The sequence below is a fragment of the Lupinus angustifolius genome, chromosome LG05 (genome assembly GCF_001865875.1).
Source record: "Lupinus angustifolius cultivar Tanjil chromosome LG05, LupAngTanjil_v1.0, whole genome shotgun sequence".
Classification (NCBI taxonomy): domain Eukaryota; kingdom Viridiplantae; phylum Streptophyta; class Magnoliopsida; order Fabales; family Fabaceae; genus Lupinus; species Lupinus angustifolius.
The window spans coordinates 1,023,599-1,043,587 of NC_032013.1; the positions used below are offsets into that span (position 1 = coordinate 1,023,599).

A 19,989-nucleotide genomic window follows, 5' to 3' on the forward strand; every position below is an offset into this window, starting at 1 on the left:
ATTGTTGTTAAACATACATTTAAAATGGAAACAAAGGTAGCAATTTACTTATTTTTAACATATTTTTTCTTTTGCTTTTATATAATTATTATATTATCTATTATTCTTATTATGATTACTTTTTTTAAAGAGCCAATGATAATTTAATATAAATGATAAATAATGTAATGATAATATATAAAATTCATACACATTCATTGTATATATCTTTCTCTCTATAAGGATTTGTGCTGCATTACGAAGTGACTTATGCTTTAAGGAATATAAAACGAGTAACTTAACAAAGGAGTTTTATATGTAGCATTTTTTAGATTGGTTAAACTCAACATTATTTATACAAAATTTATCGTTTAATTTCCTTAAATAATTTACTTACGCGACTTGTTAACCTTCAATATTTTTATACTATATATACACTTAAATTGTGTAAATATCCTCGTGTTAACAAATAAATATATTGTTATAAATTAAGGAAAAGTGTGCTAACACCCCTAAACTATATACTACCTTTTATGAACATAGGTACTTTAATTATTTTTTTCTTCATAATCATTCTTAAACTTCTACCACTTTAAATAAAATTAATCCCTCATGTTAATTCTCAATTCCGTTCCATTCAATGGAGAGATGAAATTCTAGGGTCTATTTTAATCTTGGTCGCTCATGGGTTATTTTTTTCGTTTTCTACTTATTTTCCTTGCCCACTAATTCCTTATTTTTATGGGCCTTACTCAAAAATTCAAAGTTATGGAGGACTAATTATATGTCAAGGATCAAGAGGGCAAAATGAAGATATGTGAAAAGTTGTGGCAACTTTGATCAAAGTTAGCCCAAGGGAAGAAAGATTTGCAACCAATGATTGCGATGTGCATCGAAGAAGAGGGGATTAAACCACCTTCAAAAGGAGCACATCTGTTATCCCACACTTTGTGGCGTCTCCATTCAACTTATCATTCTTCCTTTGAATGTTGCACCATCTACCTTCATAGATCATCATTTTCTTTCTTTTTCCACCCATTCTATTTCTTTTATTTACTTTATATTTTGTGTTTTGTTTTAATTGTTTGTTTATCGGTTTAAAGGGTTTAATTTCATTGTTGTGGATGTTGTCTTCTCTAGAATAGTCGAAATGTGAGATCCCTTCTTTAGGGAGAATGATTCCTCTCCGATACTCGATTCTCCAGTACTAAGAATGTGAGAGGTTTAATTTTTCTTAAATATTTATTTTTAAAAAGAATAAAAATCTAAACCATTAAAATTTTTTTTTTACCACGTGTCCTGATCTTAACTATGCACTGCTCCCTCCAGTATTGAAAAGGAGCCACACTCTTCAGGAGGTTCATGTCAATAAAGAGCAAGATAAACATATGACACATTAATTTAATATAGATAAATACATTGACTATATTTCTCGTTCTATGTCATTCATCATTAAAAGACTTTAATAGAAGAAGTAATTTAGTGAGTAAGGAGAATAAAGTAAACTTGACCAAGACTAAAAATTGAATGAATAACAAGTGTTATTTTATTACCACTCACATTATTGATATAATTTTACATTGATTCCACTAATGATATACTAATTAAACTTTTAGAAGTTATAGAACTAATATCTATGTATTGTCAATATAAAAATTTATATATTATCAATCATTTAATTGTATTACTTTTTTAAGGCTTAATAATGATTAAAAATAAATGGTGAATAATTAAATGAAAATGTATAAACGTCTTACACCGTAGTACATACATTTTTTCTCTAAGTTATATATTATAATAATATAATAAATTTAGTTATTTACAACATATAACTAAATATGTTTGAAATTGTTCAACCTTGTTAAAACATGAAAGGTGTGAACCATTTTGATAAAAAATTTCAGTTTTAACCAATTTAATTCTATGTCCAACATAATTTTTGGGATCAATTTATGATTAGTAATAATATATTTTTCTACTAAATCCTTATACTCATAAGAAATATATATATATTATTTATAAATCAATCATTAATAAATAAAATATTATCTTCTTTCTTTGTAACATGTCACTTTCTAGGATAATTAATATGAAAATTGAGTAAGAGGATCCATTTATCCATTGAATCACTCTACCCTATGCAAGTAACCATCTCATTTTTTAATGCCACAATAAATATCTCATTTAAACGTTCTTAAAAACAATTGACATTTTCTAGGTAGCTTTTTTCCAATGGTCCTCAACCGTCCTAACTCCATAAATCATTCCCATCAAGTTGTACTCTCATTTATTTTTATCATAACTTTTTCCAATTAAATTAACATATTAATAAAAAATATTTTTTAATAATTTTAATAACCACAACAAAAACTAACGAGACATTATTAAACTAGATATTTGAGATTCGATCTATTCCTAAAAATAATATTTATTGGCAAAGACAACTATGCACTCTAAATATGATTAATTTCTTATCTCATAAATATATACCTTGAATTATAAAAAAAAATCACAACTTTTATTAGTGACTATTATTTTAAAAATAATAAATATTTCATAAAATGTTAAGTATGTTGTGACCAATACCACCAAAATTTTGGCCAATAGATTTGTAAAATAGAAACTGGTAAAGAAAGTACCCAAATAAAGCTATTATTTATACACAAAATTGAAATAAGATCCTAACAACAAACAACGTGCGTTTAACAATTTGAGCTAATCAAGATAACTCCATTAATATTTGAAGAAAATTTCTCCATATACACATCTATTTTTAGTTAAGAAAAGACTGACACGGTCTAAAACAGAATCAATAAAATATTAGTCTAGTTTTATAAAATCTAACTAGATTTTTAATTAGACGATCAAAAGATTAATTATTCAACTTCTATAAGGCGATACTTTTTTTTAGAAGAAGTCACATAATCAAAATAGATTGGTTTGGTTTATTAAGGTAAGAGATAATAGAAGATAAAGAGAGAAAAGTGATGATAAAAAAATGAAAATGGATCATAGAATTTCAAATATTTAATTCCAGACAATTAATTATATATCATATTTTGCAAGTTAACCATAATGATTTTTATTATTTTGACAGCAAAAAAATGTTGTAGGTCATTTTTTAATTAAAAAATAAATTGATTTCCTTAATTTTTTTATGGTATACTTCTTAACTTAAATTTTACTGTTTCTTTTTTAGAATAAAATATTTCTCCTTGTCAATAGTTATATTCTTCTTGGAACTTAGTATATGTTATTTATTTCTCTCTCTAAAAACTCTAGAGAGAGAGAGAGAGAGAGATCAGAATGGTGTATGAAACTATCAGTTACCTTGTGATCATGAATTTGTAATTCAATGTTTGATCTCTCTCACCTTCTTTTCTTTAACTCATTGATTCAATTTCACTTTTTTTCCATTTCCTTTTTTTTCTTCTTATCCTCAATTATGTACATTTATCTTGATTTTATCATTATTATTCAATAATGCAAGCAATTTCAGTGAACTATATTTGTGATTGATCTTTATGTTTGTGTGTGTACAAAGTTTCAAAATTTGGGTTTTTTTTTTGCATGTTATCATTAATAAATTATCATCAAAATCAAATTTTTTTGTGTGTTTGAGTGATATTGATTATATGGGTTGTGCAAATTCAAAGGAAAAGAAGAGATGCATTTCTCACTATTCTCCTGTACCAAGAACAAATTCAATGCATGTTCTTCATCCACCACAAACCAAAGAAGATAATTACAATGTTGTAGCACTCAAATCAACAACTTTGGGCTCTTTGGATGAAGTTTCACATCAAAACTATGACAGCAATGGTTGCATCAAGTTTCCCAATGGTGACAGGCTCAGTTATAGTGACTTTTTCGGGTCACAAAACCTGGGTTTGAGGAAGGAAAATAGTATTGATGATGTTGCTGAAGAAGCTAAAGAATGGTCTAATATGATTGAGCAAAAGTTACCAAAAGCTATTGTTGTTCCAATGACTCCAACCATGACACCACCTTGTGAGCCTGAGACTATTAACACTTGGGAACTTATGGAAGGTCTTGAAGATATAAGCCCGTTATGGTCGCCGATTCACTTTAAGAGTTTCTCTTTTGATGTCAATTATAATCATGTTGTTGAAGTTGATCCACATAGGTGTAGTTTTATGGAGAATGGTACTACTTCAAACAAACCCTTTTGGATTCAGGGTGAGTCAAGGTTAAATCTTAAGCCTGTAGTTTCAGATTTTGATGATGATTTAGTTTCGTCGTTGTTACGAAAGGCGTTGGAAGAGAAAGAAGAGAGTTTGGCTGTGAAGGGGTTATCTTTTGAGGAAAAGAAAATCAATGGTGATGATGATCGTGTTGCTGTTATGGATTTTAAATCGTGTCGGAAGGTGAAGGATAAGGTGGTGTTGTATTTCACAACCCTGCGTGGGGTGCGAAAGACTTACGAGGATTGCTATCATGTGAGGATGATTCTGAAGGGATTGGGAGTGAAGGTGGATGAACGAGACGTTTCAATGCACTCTGGCTTCAAGGAGGAGCTAAAAGAGCTACTCGGTGATGGATTGAGTAAGGGGAGACTATTGCCAAGGGTGTTTGTTGAGAGAAACTACATTGGTGGAGCTGATGAAATTCAGAAAATGCACGAGGATGGGAAACTCGATAAATTGTTCGATTGTTGCGAGAAGATTGATGCCAACGATGCCTTATGTGAAGCCTGTGGGGACATAAGGTTTGTGCCTTGTGAAACATGTAATGGAAGTTGCAAAATCTATTACGATGACAACGACGAAGAAAAAGAAGCAGAGGATGGCGAAATGGGCGAGTATGGATTCCAACGTTGTCCTGATTGCAACGAAAACGGACTAATCCGATGCCCGATATGCTGCTACTAGTCCACTCTTCCATGGTGACAATTTAATTTAACAAAGGTACTTAAACCAGCTTTCGAGTTATGTCTTATTGGTATTTTGTTCATAGTGAAAGTTTTTGTTGTATAGTGAAGTTTTGATGGACTCAATCATATTAGAGAACAACAAGAATATAGAAGAGTGAATACCATGTTCTAATTAGTCCCTTTTGCACAACTAGTGCAGTTTAATGCATACTCTATACTTTTCATTTTTCTTTCTCAGAAAACAATGAAAGCTTGTATACAATTTCCTTTCTTGCAAAACTAAGAAAGATTATTAACAATGGTATAGTAGCATTTAGATTATTTCAGCTTTATATTAGAAAGTTCTGGTACTTTCTGTTATACAGTACCATAGCACATTTTCATTGTTAATAATAAGCTTAGGATAAGTGGTGTATGAAGTAATATCAGTATAGCACATTAAGGGACATTGTTTTGGTTCAACTTAGACCTTGTGACTTTGTGAAATCACATTTTTTTTTGGACTAAATTCTTTATAAAAGAAGTCTTATAAGAATAATGTAAAAAGTGGCGAACCTAAGGAATATAAGATGTTATCCTAATGAATTTAGTTATTTATTATCTGTTTATGTTTCTTTTAAAGTTATCCTGAACAATCATATAGTTTTACAAGTGATTCCAATTTGAGCCTTTTGAGTTAAATATTTGATGTTATAAGCAAGAAAAATACCCTTCTTAGGCTTATGAATGTGGTGAGGCTCTAAATTTCCCTTAAGATATATGATTGTGGATAATACAAAATTAACAAAAATTATTGAAAATTGTCATTGATGTTATAATTATGGATCATAATTTAGAACCTTGATTTGTATACTTAGAGCATTACAAAATAGCCAAATTTGACTTTAGGTAATATCACATGATACATTTTTAAGGGGTCATTTCGAAAGTTTGAAAATAATTTTCTAGATCATATGATAATTAAATGGTTGTGGCACCTATTTATGCGAAATGACATATCAATTCAAAGAATTTAGAATTACATGTGGTGCCATTTACAAAAGGATGTGCCATATCAATAATTTTAATGATATAAATGATTTGTGCCAAATAAGCTATATCTCCCTTTATAGGTGGAGGCAATAATAAAAGGGTTTTCTTAAAATCAGACTTTAGGCTGAAAATAAGATTCCATAAAAGAGTTATTTATATTTAAAATTAGTGAAAGAATTAAAAGACTTTGTACTTATTTTAACTTAACAAAAGTGTCAAGTAAGTCCTTAAAAATATAACTATTTTGGTAGGGAGAACTTTACCATCTAAAATAATATTAACCTCAGTAGAATTATCTCGGTTAATATTGTACCATAGTATTAAATATTGTACTATATCAGTCGATTCAACCGAAATATTAATGAATCAGTCTTCATATTAGTATGGTATAATAATCATATTAGACATGTAATTAAGTTGGTCAAAATAAAAAAAAATACTCATCAAAATCGGTTAAACCATATAGTAAGTTTAGTTTTCAAGTTATACCTATGAAATACTCTTGAAGTTAAAGATACAATGAAAGACAACATGGTAGCTTTTCTTTACAAAACTTGCACAAATATGGTCATATTTTCTCATTTGCATGTATCAAAAGTTAAGACCAATGAGTAAATATAATTAACAATAAAAATGGCAACAATGTAGAAGTGACACTGTAACATGCAAGTTGTTATTTATGGTAAAGCAAAAAAAAAAAAAAAATAGATCTCCTGTACCCATTAGTGTTTCCAATGGTGTATCAAATTAATCAAAATGAATTATTTAGTTGAGTAAAAAAATTATAAAAAACATAAATTAATATTTTATATTATTTTAAAAAATGTTATTGGTTAAAGACATAGGACAAAGTATTTTTGGGATAGAGGATCATTGTCAGGATGATAAAGCAGTAGTTGGGTCGTAAAGATAATAAATAAAAATTAGTTTGCATTGAGAATAGCATGGGAATGATTTCTATAAAGGATGCAATGTGGTTGACATAGAATCAATTGCACCATTAAAATATTAGGAAGTAATACTTCACATGTTATTATTTACATTGTAGACTAATATTTTTATGGTAGCAATTTTATGACTTGAAAATAGAGTTTATGCTACAAATCTACTTACACATGAAATTAATTACATTGTCTCATCTAAAGCATATCAAGACTTACAAGATATTAGTCTCGTAATATAAGGTCATACTAGATCACTATAAATACTAAAGATCAATATTTCGATTCTTGAGAACAATATTTGTTGGAAGGACATTCACACACCACTGATTTCTACATGCATAAAACCAAAATCAACCATACACCATGCATGGTTGAAGTATTCGACTCTGAGTTATTATCATTAAGCTACCGATGTCACAGGCTCTTTAGCTTAATGATAGTAACTCAATAAAATATTACAGGGATATAATTGACACTGCACGATAAATTCATGGCTCCAGAAGGGTAATATGTCATTTGTCCGATACCACTTGTTTGGGAGATTAATTCTAATGTCAAATACCACTTGTTCTCTCTAATGTAGTTTGTCTCTCACAACACATCTAGGATATTGGTTCTATGTATACCCAAACACCAGTTTCCAAGCAAACTTTTTGATCTCTAAGACTCTTTTTACTTTTCAGGTTCCCCAAATGCCAACAAATTTCTTAAAACTGATCAAAATTTAACCAAATTCTTCAGATTCTATCATATCCTTGATCTAGATTTCCTAAATCATGTGAAGAATTATAGCAGCTGTCCCAGTAATTGATACAGCAGCCACTGATTTAAATTATATCGTGGTTGCGGTAACTGTCACAACCGCATCACACTGTAATTATGATATAACACCAATCACAAAGATGCAGCCAATTTGGTGATAAATGTAACATGATAGTTATCGTCTACATATTGTAAAATTTAGTGCCTGAAGCAATTGTTTAAGTCAAATTAAACCAATTTTATTATTGAGTTGTTTTAGTTTATTAGCAACCCAGTGAGAAAGAAAAGAAGGAATTGAAAGAGCAAACGAGAAGAAAAAATATTTAATTTTTATTTATTAGAATTGATTGTGCATAAAAGCAAAGTGTAAAAAAATTATACAATAGAAAAATTAGTAGTTGCTTAAAATTCAAGCTAATAGTAAATATAATCCTAACTACCATAATCGAATATAAATCATATTATTCACCAAAAGGATGACATGCAACGTGATGCTATGGACCAAAAGGATGACATTCGCCGAGATTTAATGTGAATAACACTTGGTAGGAGAGACAAATACATTATCTTGAGAGACTAATATGTTGTCTAAAAAATGAGAAGACTATGACTTGGAAAAAAAAAAGGATGTTGTCAAATTTATAACCATTTATTTATTAATTGTTAAATATGTATTAAAAAACTCTTATCATTGTAGTCAAACTAAAAGGAGAAAACCACACCAAAACAAAAAAAAGGTTTCTCAGAAATGATTTTGGGTAGTTTTTAAATTTCACTGCACTACCATAATCGCCATAAAAATATTATAATTTTATTAGGAGTCTCTATAATTGCAGCTATGCTAAAATTGCGGCTACATTTACCATATTTTGTCGCTGATTGTTGTAAAGGATATCATTAATGATTTATAATAAAATTGATCTAGGATATCATTAATGATTTATAATAAAATATTATGACGTTGTTCGATCCATATAGTCGACCCTATCTAATAGGATAAAAGTTCGCTTGTTGTTATGTAACAATATCATCAAGCATGAAGCAACCTGATGCAAATAATATCAATTAATGAAATCTAATAATAAGAGAGCAAGGAAACAAGGGGGATCAACAACTTTCACTAAGCAACAAAAAGTTTTCAGGGCATAAACATCCCTAAAAGTCACATGCAGTAAATACATACTCATTCAAGATAGAATTTAACAACAAAATAAACTTTGTACTATAATTTAGGCTTTGCAACAAGTATATACATGTTTTGTTAAGTTTATCCGAAGCTACTTTTATTAGGGTCCATTTGTGAATTAGGTTTTGTAGGGGAAAGAAGAGAAAAATTGAGACTTGAGAATCGTGAAATACAATTGTGAGATGACTCTAATAGTAGACCCAATTAGAATTAAAAGGCTAATATTAAATAAGTTGATAAAGAGATATAATTTTAAGATGAAAACAAATCTAAATATTGAGGATGTGGAGACTGATAAAATAGTAAACCAAATATAATCGTAAGTCAAATTATACAAAAGAATGAATTGTCACATTTAAACAATTTAATGGTACCATGATAAATATGATTTCTACATATCAGTATTACGGAGATGAATGTGAAGAGGTTGGTCTAGAAGAATGGTTATACACAATAACATTGGCGATAGGATCTTTTTTGGTATTATTAAAGGTATTTTCATACTCTATAAGTAAAGAACTAATCATTTCGAGTTATATAATTGTCTATTCCAACAAGCGTTAGGTACTCTCAGGAATCAGACCTTTGAATTTTTGGTCATCTTAGAATTTGATAGGGGCTTACACTATTAGACCAACACCTTGATATAAAATGTGTTAGAAAGAAAGTAAGGTTAGCAATTTTCACCTTAGTATTACGAAAAACGATTAGATAGAGGATAACCCAATAATTAAAGATAAAAAAAGACTGGGAAAAGGGAAACACATAAGAAGAATTTAGAAGTGAGTAAACTTATTTAAGGACATAATCTATGATATAATACAACGACTTCATTTGAATTCATGTACAAACCCAACTAGTAATAGAAGCTTTTGGTTGTTATCTATTGTTATGTTTGAAACCAATATAGTTCATACTTCATAGAAGAGGTAATTGCAAATGATATATGAATAGTTGATAATTGATAATAGTTAATAGTAAATAAAATGACTAGTTGTTGTCAAGGCAAAGGAAAACATTAACCTAAATGAAACCATAAATCATGATCACATGCAAAAGAATATATCTCTTTTTTTAAGGTAAGGTGCAACCACAACCAAATATATTAAAAAGATAAAACAACTACAAAGAGTGCCAAGAGCTTACATATTTTTGAATAGGTAGCCTTAGTCTTTTTCTATTAAATTCATCAAGAATGAAGTTAGGGATAATATCCCACCAATCATAAACCGGAGAAGAGATATCAAATGAGACTAATTTATCGGTACAAATTTCCTTCCCTATATATGTGAGACACTCGAAGAACTTTAGAGGAGACTTGAAGTTGACACAAATACCACTTGTTGAGCAGCTTCCAAGGAGCAGGGAAATTGCCATTGAAGATGTCTACAACTATGCAAAAGAATATCTCCTACTTGAATTCAAATTGATTTTTTCTCAAATTGTGTTAGTAAATAGGTTATCATTTCAGAAGGTTTTACCTAACTACCATCCTTATGGGATAGTTTCACAAGTATGTTTAGAATTTCAGGCTCTGCTACATGGATCAAATGATACGATAATGTTGTATCATAAATCATATTTATTGACGAAATAATAATCTCTAAGTCATTCTTTATCATTTCTGTATGGTTTTTTGTGTCTCTCCTCCTCTAAGAATTAGACTAGCTTACGTTATACTCTCTTTACTGAACTTCTATTGGTCTCATTCACACATATCCAAACCACTTAATGCATTGTTCTACCATCTTTTCGACAATAGACTACTCCAACTTTCTTATTAACGCATTCATTTCTAATCATATATTAGTATTTCATAAGTATATATAGGAATAAAATAAATAAGGGCTCCCACTTATGAACTTTAAGATGGGTAAAACTACACAATCTTACTCACACAAATAGAATAAACTATTATCCGTTTTTATTTATTTGAATTTCTTAGATAATGCTGGAAATTAGGTAAATTGAGCTAACTATGTTAAAATTTGATTAAGAATGAATACAAACTTTTTAGTACCTTTGAAAGGGTATTGGCTGGTTACTTATACACATCTTATAATCCATGTGTCAATTTTTTTTTCTATCTGAACACTTAATTTCACTAAAGACTTTTTGAGAACTAGTTGATTCTTGGAATTAAGTCATGTGATATGTGTCGGAGATATTAATGAAACCGAGTGGTGATATATTTCAGTGATAGTTATAGAAATGTTGACCAAAATTCTGCCATGCATGTTGCTAAAATTTGATGAAGAATTATGGATGTTGTTGAGATGGCCATGGTAGTTAGGAATGATCAATGTGGATGAATGGAGCAATGTCAATGGTGCTTAAAGTTGTTGAAATGATTGTGATCATGATTTAATGTCCTTTTTAAAAAAATATGTATATAATTTTTTAGCACATAAATTAATAGGGCAGATTTTGGAGAATCAAAATAAAAGAATATATATAATATATAAGCTTCATATAGACAAGTTTCATTGATATTTGATTTTTAATTAATTATTAGAATAAATACAAATTTTAGTCCCTCATAGTTTTTGACTTTACCAGTTTAGTCCTTCAAAAAAGAAAAGACCAAAAATGGTCCCAAAATTTTCAAATATAGATCAAATTAGTCATTTTTAGCATGTTTTACAACACATGGTAGGGACTAGAAGTGTCAAAACGGACGAGTTTGGGTTAGCTCATATCGGGTTCGGACTAAACCGGGCCGGATAAAAAGTCCAGATACAATTTATGCATATCAAATTGTAGCCCAAACTCGCCCTAAGCGGGTTGCGGGTTGTGGCTGACCGGCTGAAACTAAAAAATATTTTTTTAATATTTTAACATATTTAATCTATTTAAAATAATATACATCATTTGATATTAATATGTAACTTTTCTAACACATTTATTATGTCAAATGCAACCAAACTTAAAGATTTAATGTCTTGTATTTGAATTAAGACGTGTTAAGTCCATCTATATGATTTTTAACATAACTATTTATTAAATATTTCATTTCTATTGGACTCTCACTCTCTAACACAATATAATTTCTAAATTCACTTTAATATATAAACCGTTAGATACTATCAAAAATATTATCTTTTATATGTTCTTTCTCAACACTTTCATTGTGAACTATTATTTAAATTTGGTTGTGTGAAGTTCTCTATAATAAACAATTATGTTAATTTTAGTTTTGTTGTAAACGTTATTTTATTTATTATGTTTTTGTTGTAAAAACTAGATCTAATTAAATACACAATACCTATTATCTATTTTTATTATAAGTTGTTTGTAAATTTTTATTATAAGTTGTTTGTAAAAACTAGATCTAATTAAATATGTAAAGTTTACTAAAAAAAATCTAAGTGCTTGTTTCGAATATATGAAAATTTGTATTTTTTTGCTTTATTTAAAAAAATATACTTAAAATTGCAGCACAAGTATGTTTGACAACTCACCTAGATTATAAAGTGTTGTATTATTGGATTGTTTATTTTTCCAAACCATTTTACACCTCAAATTTCAATAGTACTTTCATCTTTATTGGATTCATCTCTCACTGGATTGCTTATTTATCATTTGTGATTATTTATTTTATAAATTGTCTAAATTATGTTTAGTAAATTTTATTTATTTGTATATCATATTTTTTTAAATATTGATATTGTTTTTTATATTGCCTTTTATTTTAATATTTGTTATCCTTTGTCATGATGTATTAAAATTTTAAAATAATAATATAATGATAAATATTAAAAATGTACTTTGAAAATAGTATAAAAATAATCAAAATAACCATAACATAAACAAATAACTTTCATATATTTTTTAATTTACTTTGTAAAAAATAATCTTTCCATCTTATTCAAACGAAACAAATTAACTTATATTCAATTTTGAGCTAAAATACCAAAATATAAACCATTTAAAACTATAAATATAATATATAGCAAGCATGCTAATACTTAACATATCTAAATAAATGAATAATATAAAATAAATATCAGTTTTTATATAAAGGAAAACACTATTTACATAATAGTTTCCAAAAACAAATTAAGAAAAGAATAACTTGAGCACGCTTCCTCTAGTAACCGCAACTTTCCAAACACTTTTTAACTTTTAACCAATAAAACCTAAACATTTTTTAGTATCTATCTATGCTTGTTGTCTCTATCTAAATACGAAAATAGGGGATCTATATCTCTATACTACATTATATATACAACTATCCAAGACTATATCAAATCACTTTCATGTCAAACACTTTTTGTCTAAGCTTTTATATATTACATTATATTGGCATTATAAAACTTAGCTTGAACTCAAATTTGCCGACAAAATCTCCTAGTTAATTAAACACATCAACATAATGTTCACGACAAAGCCTTCATTAACAAACATTTTTATGATTTGAACTTTTAGTAACCTCTTAATTTAATATGAAATCATGTATGTAATTTGAATATCAAGTTTAAGTTTGAATATTATCCTTAACATAGTTTCTCACCTTAATTATATTATCTTTATTTTTGTATGTTTCAAAAATAGTTAGAGATACACAATTATATCGGCTCTATTTTTTCTAGCAGCACATTTTTCACATGTCCAATTTTGTTCGAGAAGGAAACCTCAACAATATAGTTATCTTTATAGAGGATTTTTCCATATACAAGACTAACCCAAACCTTCACCTAAAGAAAATAAACATGTATTACTTGAACCTACCAATTAATATGATATCTTATTTTAATATTCAAAAATAATTTCCAAACTTTAATATATATATAATAGGAATAACATCCTCTCTAATATTTGAGAAAGAAGTTTTTTTTCCATAGTTTTAAAATTAAAATTGTCATATCACTATAAATAAAAAGTATATAAGTATCATTACATTTTACTTTTTATTTTATTTTGTCACGCCACTTTCTTTTCTTTTCAAATATCGGAGAGGATTCTGAATCATAACCATTCTATAACTACACCTCCACATAACCGAAGTCATCAAACTAAGGAACTCCCAAAACCTAAACAAACTCAACAAGTGATAAATTAATTTTGGCCATCTATAAATGTGGCATGCAAATATATAGCATATCATATTACTATAATACATAGTCCTTAATATATTTATTACAAAATTTTCTAATAAGTGCATCACTATACCTTCCAAAAAGGGAGGTAACTTACACAGCACTCTAGCTATACCCCACCCAATTAATATCTATATAGTGTCAGTATACAGATTTATACATAATCAGAATATATCATTCACTATTAATGTATATTATTTTTTAGAAGAGTCAATAATAATTAAACATAAATAGTAAATAATACAGTGACAATATATAAACCGTCATTTTTTTTTTTTCTCTCACCTTAAACAAGAAAATTACAAGAAGTAGTAATATTTTCTTATTGGCTAATTAGGCTCCTAATGATAGAAGCCTCAGCACTATCAGAATCAATAGTGGTCAACAACTGAGAAAGCCTTTCACTTAAGTCATCAACCTCTCTGTGTAAGTTTCTGATGTAGTTGCAGGTTTCTTGTAGGACCTTTGATGCTGATACCTAAACAACACAAAAAGTCATGAGTTATATTCAAAGTATTACTTTCTTATGCACATGCATATGCTGCTAAATGTCCTTTGTTAAGAAAGAACATAGTTCAGTTTAGTTGAATGAGAAAAGAAGAAGCATGTATGTGTTCAGAGTCCAACACATGGTTACTGAGGCCTATGTTATGACTATATATATATATATAACATTTTTATGTACTATGCAATCCTATTCAATGACCATACAGGAAGTTTCGTTTCACCAATGGGTCCAAATTAACCACATGACTATTATGATGCTTTTCTTTTGGAAAATTTTATCCGACTTTTAGAGTCTATTTACGAGTTGAGTTATAAACATGAATAAAGGAAATGTGAAAGTTTCAAAGTCATATCATAAATATATCTCATGATACTGAAATATTTTTCTTTCATTTCCCTCTAAAACCTAACTCATCCATAAGGAATCTAAACAAAAATATTATAGAAAAATAAAGCATTTGACTTGATTAAGAGTTTAAATTTTATGATTATTAATATAATATTTTTATTTACTAAGTTATTGACTAGTGTGCTAAGGATACTTAACAATATTAATATTTTTATTGGGTTGTGCATTACTTTTATTATCTTATCTTTTTTATGTTACAAAGCTACATGTATATGTATATATATTTGGTCAAGTGTGAACACTTTGACGTGCATAGAAATCTGCATAGAATTTGGAATTGTTTGGAACTATGCCCTTAATATATGGGTCAAATTTTCAGGCTATATAATTTCACTTTTTATTATTTTATAAATATAATATGATTTATATGTGATACCTGAACCATCACATTATATAATTAGCTTCTTACTACACTATGCCTTCGAGAACATTTCAGAACAAAATCAAGCAATTACATTCCAATCCCGCTATTTTTCACAAATACATATACACCTCCATAAATGAAAAAAAAACAATATAATATATATTTCATACGAATATATAGCATACTTTAGCTCAAATAATGTGAAGAAAAGGGCTTTAAACTACTGAAAGAAAAATGTTAATATTAGTGAAAGCTTCAAGAACATATATATGGGCTGCAAACATAATGTTAAACATAGTTATATAGTTATGAAGTGCAATTTAAAATACTGAAGATAATGTTATACATAGAATAATGTTAAACAAAATGTTGGTGAAAGTGATTAATATAACATAATGTTTATAATTAATGTGTGTATCAATTAAAAAGAGAAAAAAGGGTTTATGAAAATACCTTGTCAGAACGCCTATGACGAATCTCAGGAACAAGTTGACGCAACTTTGAAACAAGATCGATAATTTGGTCATCAGAGATTCTAGTTGACCCTGATGATTGTTGCCTGGACCTTCTGCTAGACATATCTCTCTAAACTTTACCTTAATTAAATTATCTTATGTATAATTTTATTTTCAAGGTCTATTTATATTGCTTTAGTTGAGTTTAGTATATAACTTTTGGCATAGAAGAATGAAGAAGATGAAAGTGAGAGGGAGAGAATAAAGAAAAATAAAATGAAGGGTTTTGTTGAAAAATTAAGTAACAAAATATAAGGTATATGGTAGAAGGAGAAGAAGAGAAAAAGAGAAAGGGGCTATAGTAGTGTTGTGTTGGATACAAGGTAGGGATGTAGGAATGGAGAAAATGATAAGATAGATTATAAAGGGAGGGGAAGGACCACAAAGGAAAATTGAGAGAAAGAGAGAGAGAGGGTACAATAACAAAGATAGTGATGTTGGTAGGGAAGAAAACAATTGCATTGAAAAGGAGTGGCCTATAGGCTTGATGTTTAATTAAAGAGAATTAAATATCTCATTGCATCAGGAGTTAACTTATCTCATTTTATCGGTAAAAGTATGACATATGTATTGTTTTATTTTGTTTTAGAAATGTTTTTATGGAAAATGATTTAATAGGATACATGTCATGAATTTAGTAGTTGAAGGAGATAATTTAACTCATTATACCAAAAGATATTTTATTCTTTTAATTAAAATGTTGTCTGAAAAGAATTATCTCCTCCGGTAAAAAGTATCATATCCATTGTTATATTTTTATGTTGTTTCTGATGTATTGTTCCCCAATGTTGGAGATGATCCTAACTCAATGTTGAATGAGAGAGAGTGAAAATATGTTTCTTCTTCTTTGTGTTCCCTAATTAGGGATTGATCTTAAGTGGCTTAACAAGAGGGTGTTTGTTTTCAAGCTAGCAAAGTGGGCCTTCATGTACATGTCTCTATAAACAGGACCATGTGATATATCATATGATATTGATAAATAATGTTTTAATGTTTTTCATACATCTAAATTTATGTGGGAAAAGTTATTATTGTATTTTGTATATAAAACTAGAATTATTGTTCTATATACACAGTAATTAAGTAAGGTGCTATTTCAAAAATATATATTTCGAAAGTTCGATTTACTTGGTAAGCAAATGTTTTAAGATTTAGTTCACAGGCTAACAAAAATTAGGGCATACCAAAAAGTCAAATTTATAATTACGAGAATTAATATATTTAGCTTTCAAGATACTCTTATTTTTATTTAGTTCATTATTCTCGGCTCTATAAGGTTAACATAACTCATATTTATTTATTTTTTGCTAAAGTACACCCAATTTATATTATATATATTAATCACAGAATTCAATGTAATTGTACCCGAAAACACGACCACGTTCAATACGAACCGCTGCAATGTTTCTAGTGAGATTCTTAAGTATTAAAAATATTTTTAATGTATGAGCAATTTCTCAAATAAGTTAAATTGGAACAAGAAATGAGCAAGTATAATGCTCATAATTCTATCATGTAGAATGAATAAAATTAAATATCACACTTCAGGTGTCACTTCAAGTATTAAAGATTTATTAATTGTTATTATAAGAAACTAATTTATTTTGACCAATTACAAAAAACAATTGCCAGAAGATTTAATCCTAAACATGCACATATCTCCTTACTAGTTGACTTTTTAGAAATATATGCACTACTATACACACCTTTCATATTTCAATCTTACCATGGATTGATTTTTTTTTTTGGTTTAATTAGGTACTTATTATTTTGGTATTATTATACCTATTGAGATTATTGTACCATTCAATACTGTATAAAAATAATACTAATAAAACTAGGATAAAAATATCAATAATACACATGTTTAAATGATGTGTATCCTTGTTAGGGACATAACAACGTGAGGGAAGACCCAATCTTCAAGTTGTGAGGCATGAGGTCTATCACATGCTATTTCCCTAGTTCACACGACATGCCACGTGTCATGTTTTGAGCCACCAATACTATATATAATGTAAGAATAGGGTTTTCAGAATCTCAAGCAAGATTGTGAATTCATGCTTTTATCAAGCACCACCACGTGCTTCTATGGAAATTGGATGACCCTTCATGGAACTTGCGGGAACCTACTACATAATACTTGTCTCTATGTTATGCAAATGACTCATATTCAAGAGGAACATGAACATGGCCAAGTCGTGTGAGGATAAACGATCATATTATCGACTACTTCCGATGCGCAATAACATGCGGGCATTAGTAGAGTGTATGACACAATGTATTAGAATAGATGCATGACTAACACAATATAATAACATTGGAATCGATGTAGGTGTTACTATGGCGTATTAGAATATTTGCAAGTGTAACACAAGCACATTAGCTGACTTTGAAAGAGGGTTTAACACAGACATTGATATAGTTGTACGGTATGACATGTGCGTTGTTTGGATCCAAAGGTGTGGCACAACCATTTGTTGACAATGATATAAATTGTGTGGTGGGTGCCTTCCTTAGAGGGGAATACTATAGTTCTTTGAATTATGATTATCAATATAGATAATGATGGTAATAGTCGAGGCTTTCAAAGGTTTAGTTGTGGCTAGTTATTGGTGATGGTGGTAGTTAACAAACTTTAGTGTATAGATTCCATTGTGTCAAAAGACTTCATATATTGATAAATGGCTATGCAACGTGTTCTGTTGGATAGAAGTTTGGAGAATCTTCACACAAATTTGAAAAAAGGTGAGCTCTTAGTTACACCATCAATAATACTTGGAAAAGCTTACACTGAAACGGAGTAGACTCTCATGTGAAGAAAGTCTCATAGACGAGTTGGTGAGAGCAATTAGGTAATGAGCAAAAACGATTTCTAAAGGAATAAAATATTTATTAAAGTGAAGATTATTATGTAGATTTCTCAAACAGTAGGATATCAGCGAGATAAATAAAGTTATGCAAATAACTTATTTGAATATGTTAGATTATTTCTATAAAATAAATTTTGGAATTTATGTCCTATTTGAATATGATGTTATTTTTGAAATTTATGTAGAGGGTAAAAGTAGACATTATACCAGAATTGTAAAATAATAATACTTAAAATTATCATTCAACAATATTTTTAGAGGTTGTCTATGTATTTGTAGTAGAATATAAAGGCAACCCCATAACTTACTCAATCAATTCAGATTCTAAAACTTCTTCATATAATTAACAAAAAATTAAAATATGCATGAATTCAAAATTTGGAATCGAATATATTTATTTTGCAACGAAAAATAACTTAATAATTTTTGTATAAAGCCTAAAGATTATTTAATACCTTGAAGTGAGTAAAAAATAATTATTTGACATTATAAAAATTAAAAGTAGTCAAAAATTTCTTTTTGGGTTGAAATTCTATAATGACAATATAAAATCCTAAAATTATTCCACCTAGAAAGAGGTGCAAAATCAATCATCTAAATTTTAAAAATCACAAAAGATATTATGTGCTCAATTAGGAAAATGAAAATTAGGTTTATTTTTCATGTGTTTTTTAGATGAAATATAGGCTAATAAATAATCATTTAACCTTTTAAAATTATTTTGATTTTATTTTTATGGACAACGAAAATTTGAGTGGAAAATATTTTGGAATGGTGGTCCACCATTGTTGAGCCCATAAGTTTTCAGTTTTTAACCTTTTATTTTAATAAAAAGGTTGAGAATTTTAAATTGATAGTTGTAATTTCTTTTGAAAATTATTTTAAGCTTTATGGACGGCACAAAATTGGGTTTCATAACCACTTTTTATTAACTTCAATATAATAATCAAAACCACTAACTTGTCCTTGTGATAATTTTAAGATATGATGGAAGATATGACTGCACTTCACTTTCTTTTGGTAAGCAATTAATAAATAAATAAATAATCATCCAATTACACCTTACAATATATCTAAAAAAACCTTTAACCACTAAAAGGATGAAATTTTAATTAAGATTTCCCCTCATCAATATGAGATGTGGTACTGAATATTAGAGTTGTATTTAGCTTATTTATGTAGGGACATGGATTAAATTAAACATTATTCCCTATCTTCAAATCTTAAAATAAAACAAACTAAACCAACAAACTATTTTTTACAAGTAGCTACGTAGTTTTAATTCCCTAAAAGTCGTGGGTATTAGTTAGAATCAACATCATATCTTGTCAGACACAATAATAAAAATTAAAAAAATATTTTTACCATTTTTAATAAGTTGAATAATCAAACAACTTTGAGATAAAATTAGTTTATACAATTAGT

At 28.3% G+C, this 19,989-nt stretch overlaps 2 protein-coding genes across 3 annotated transcripts; one reads left to right on the forward strand and one right to left on the reverse strand.

The window, feature by feature from the left end:
- On the forward strand, window positions 3,203-4,916 carry LOC109347329 (uncharacterized protein At3g28850-like). Of its 2 annotated transcripts, XM_019587100.1 has the most exons (2): window positions 3,203-4,167; window positions 4,210-4,916. In XM_019587100.1, exons 1-2 carry the CDS (start codon window positions 3,504-3,506, stop codon window positions 4,869-4,871), a joined length of 1,326 nt encoding a protein of 441 aa, XP_019442645.1. In that variant the 5' UTR covers window positions 3,203-3,503; the 3' UTR covers window positions 4,872-4,916. The 2 variants fall into 2 exon arrangements, with proteins under 2 accessions (XP_019442645.1, XP_019442644.1); XM_019587099.1 differs by having other exon boundaries at window positions 3,204-4,916.
- On the reverse strand, window positions 14,163-15,941 carry LOC109347133 (transcription factor PRE6-like). The gene is made up of 2 exons (XM_019586855.1): window positions 15,630-15,941; window positions 14,163-14,374 (listed from the first exon to the last, which is right to left on the reverse strand). The coding sequence occupies exons 1-2, from the start codon at window positions 15,753-15,755 to the stop codon at window positions 14,219-14,221; spliced, it is 282 nt and encodes a 93-aa protein (XP_019442400.1). The 5' UTR covers window positions 15,756-15,941; the 3' UTR covers window positions 14,163-14,218.

Excerpts from the sequence above, each read along its gene's own strand:
- LOC109347329 (XM_019587099.1), top strand. The coding sequence starts at position 3,504 with ATGTTTGTGTGTGTACAAAGTTTCAAAATTTGGGTTTTTTTTTTGCAT.
- LOC109347133 (XM_019586855.1), bottom strand. The coding sequence starts at position 15,755 with ATGTCTAGCAGAAGGTCCAGGCAACAATCATCAGGGTCAACTAGAATC. Across the intron at positions 14,375-15,629 it reads GTCATAGGCGTTCTGACAAG|GTATCAGCATCAAAGGTCCT; the intron begins GTATTTTCATAA and ends TGTGTTGTTTAG.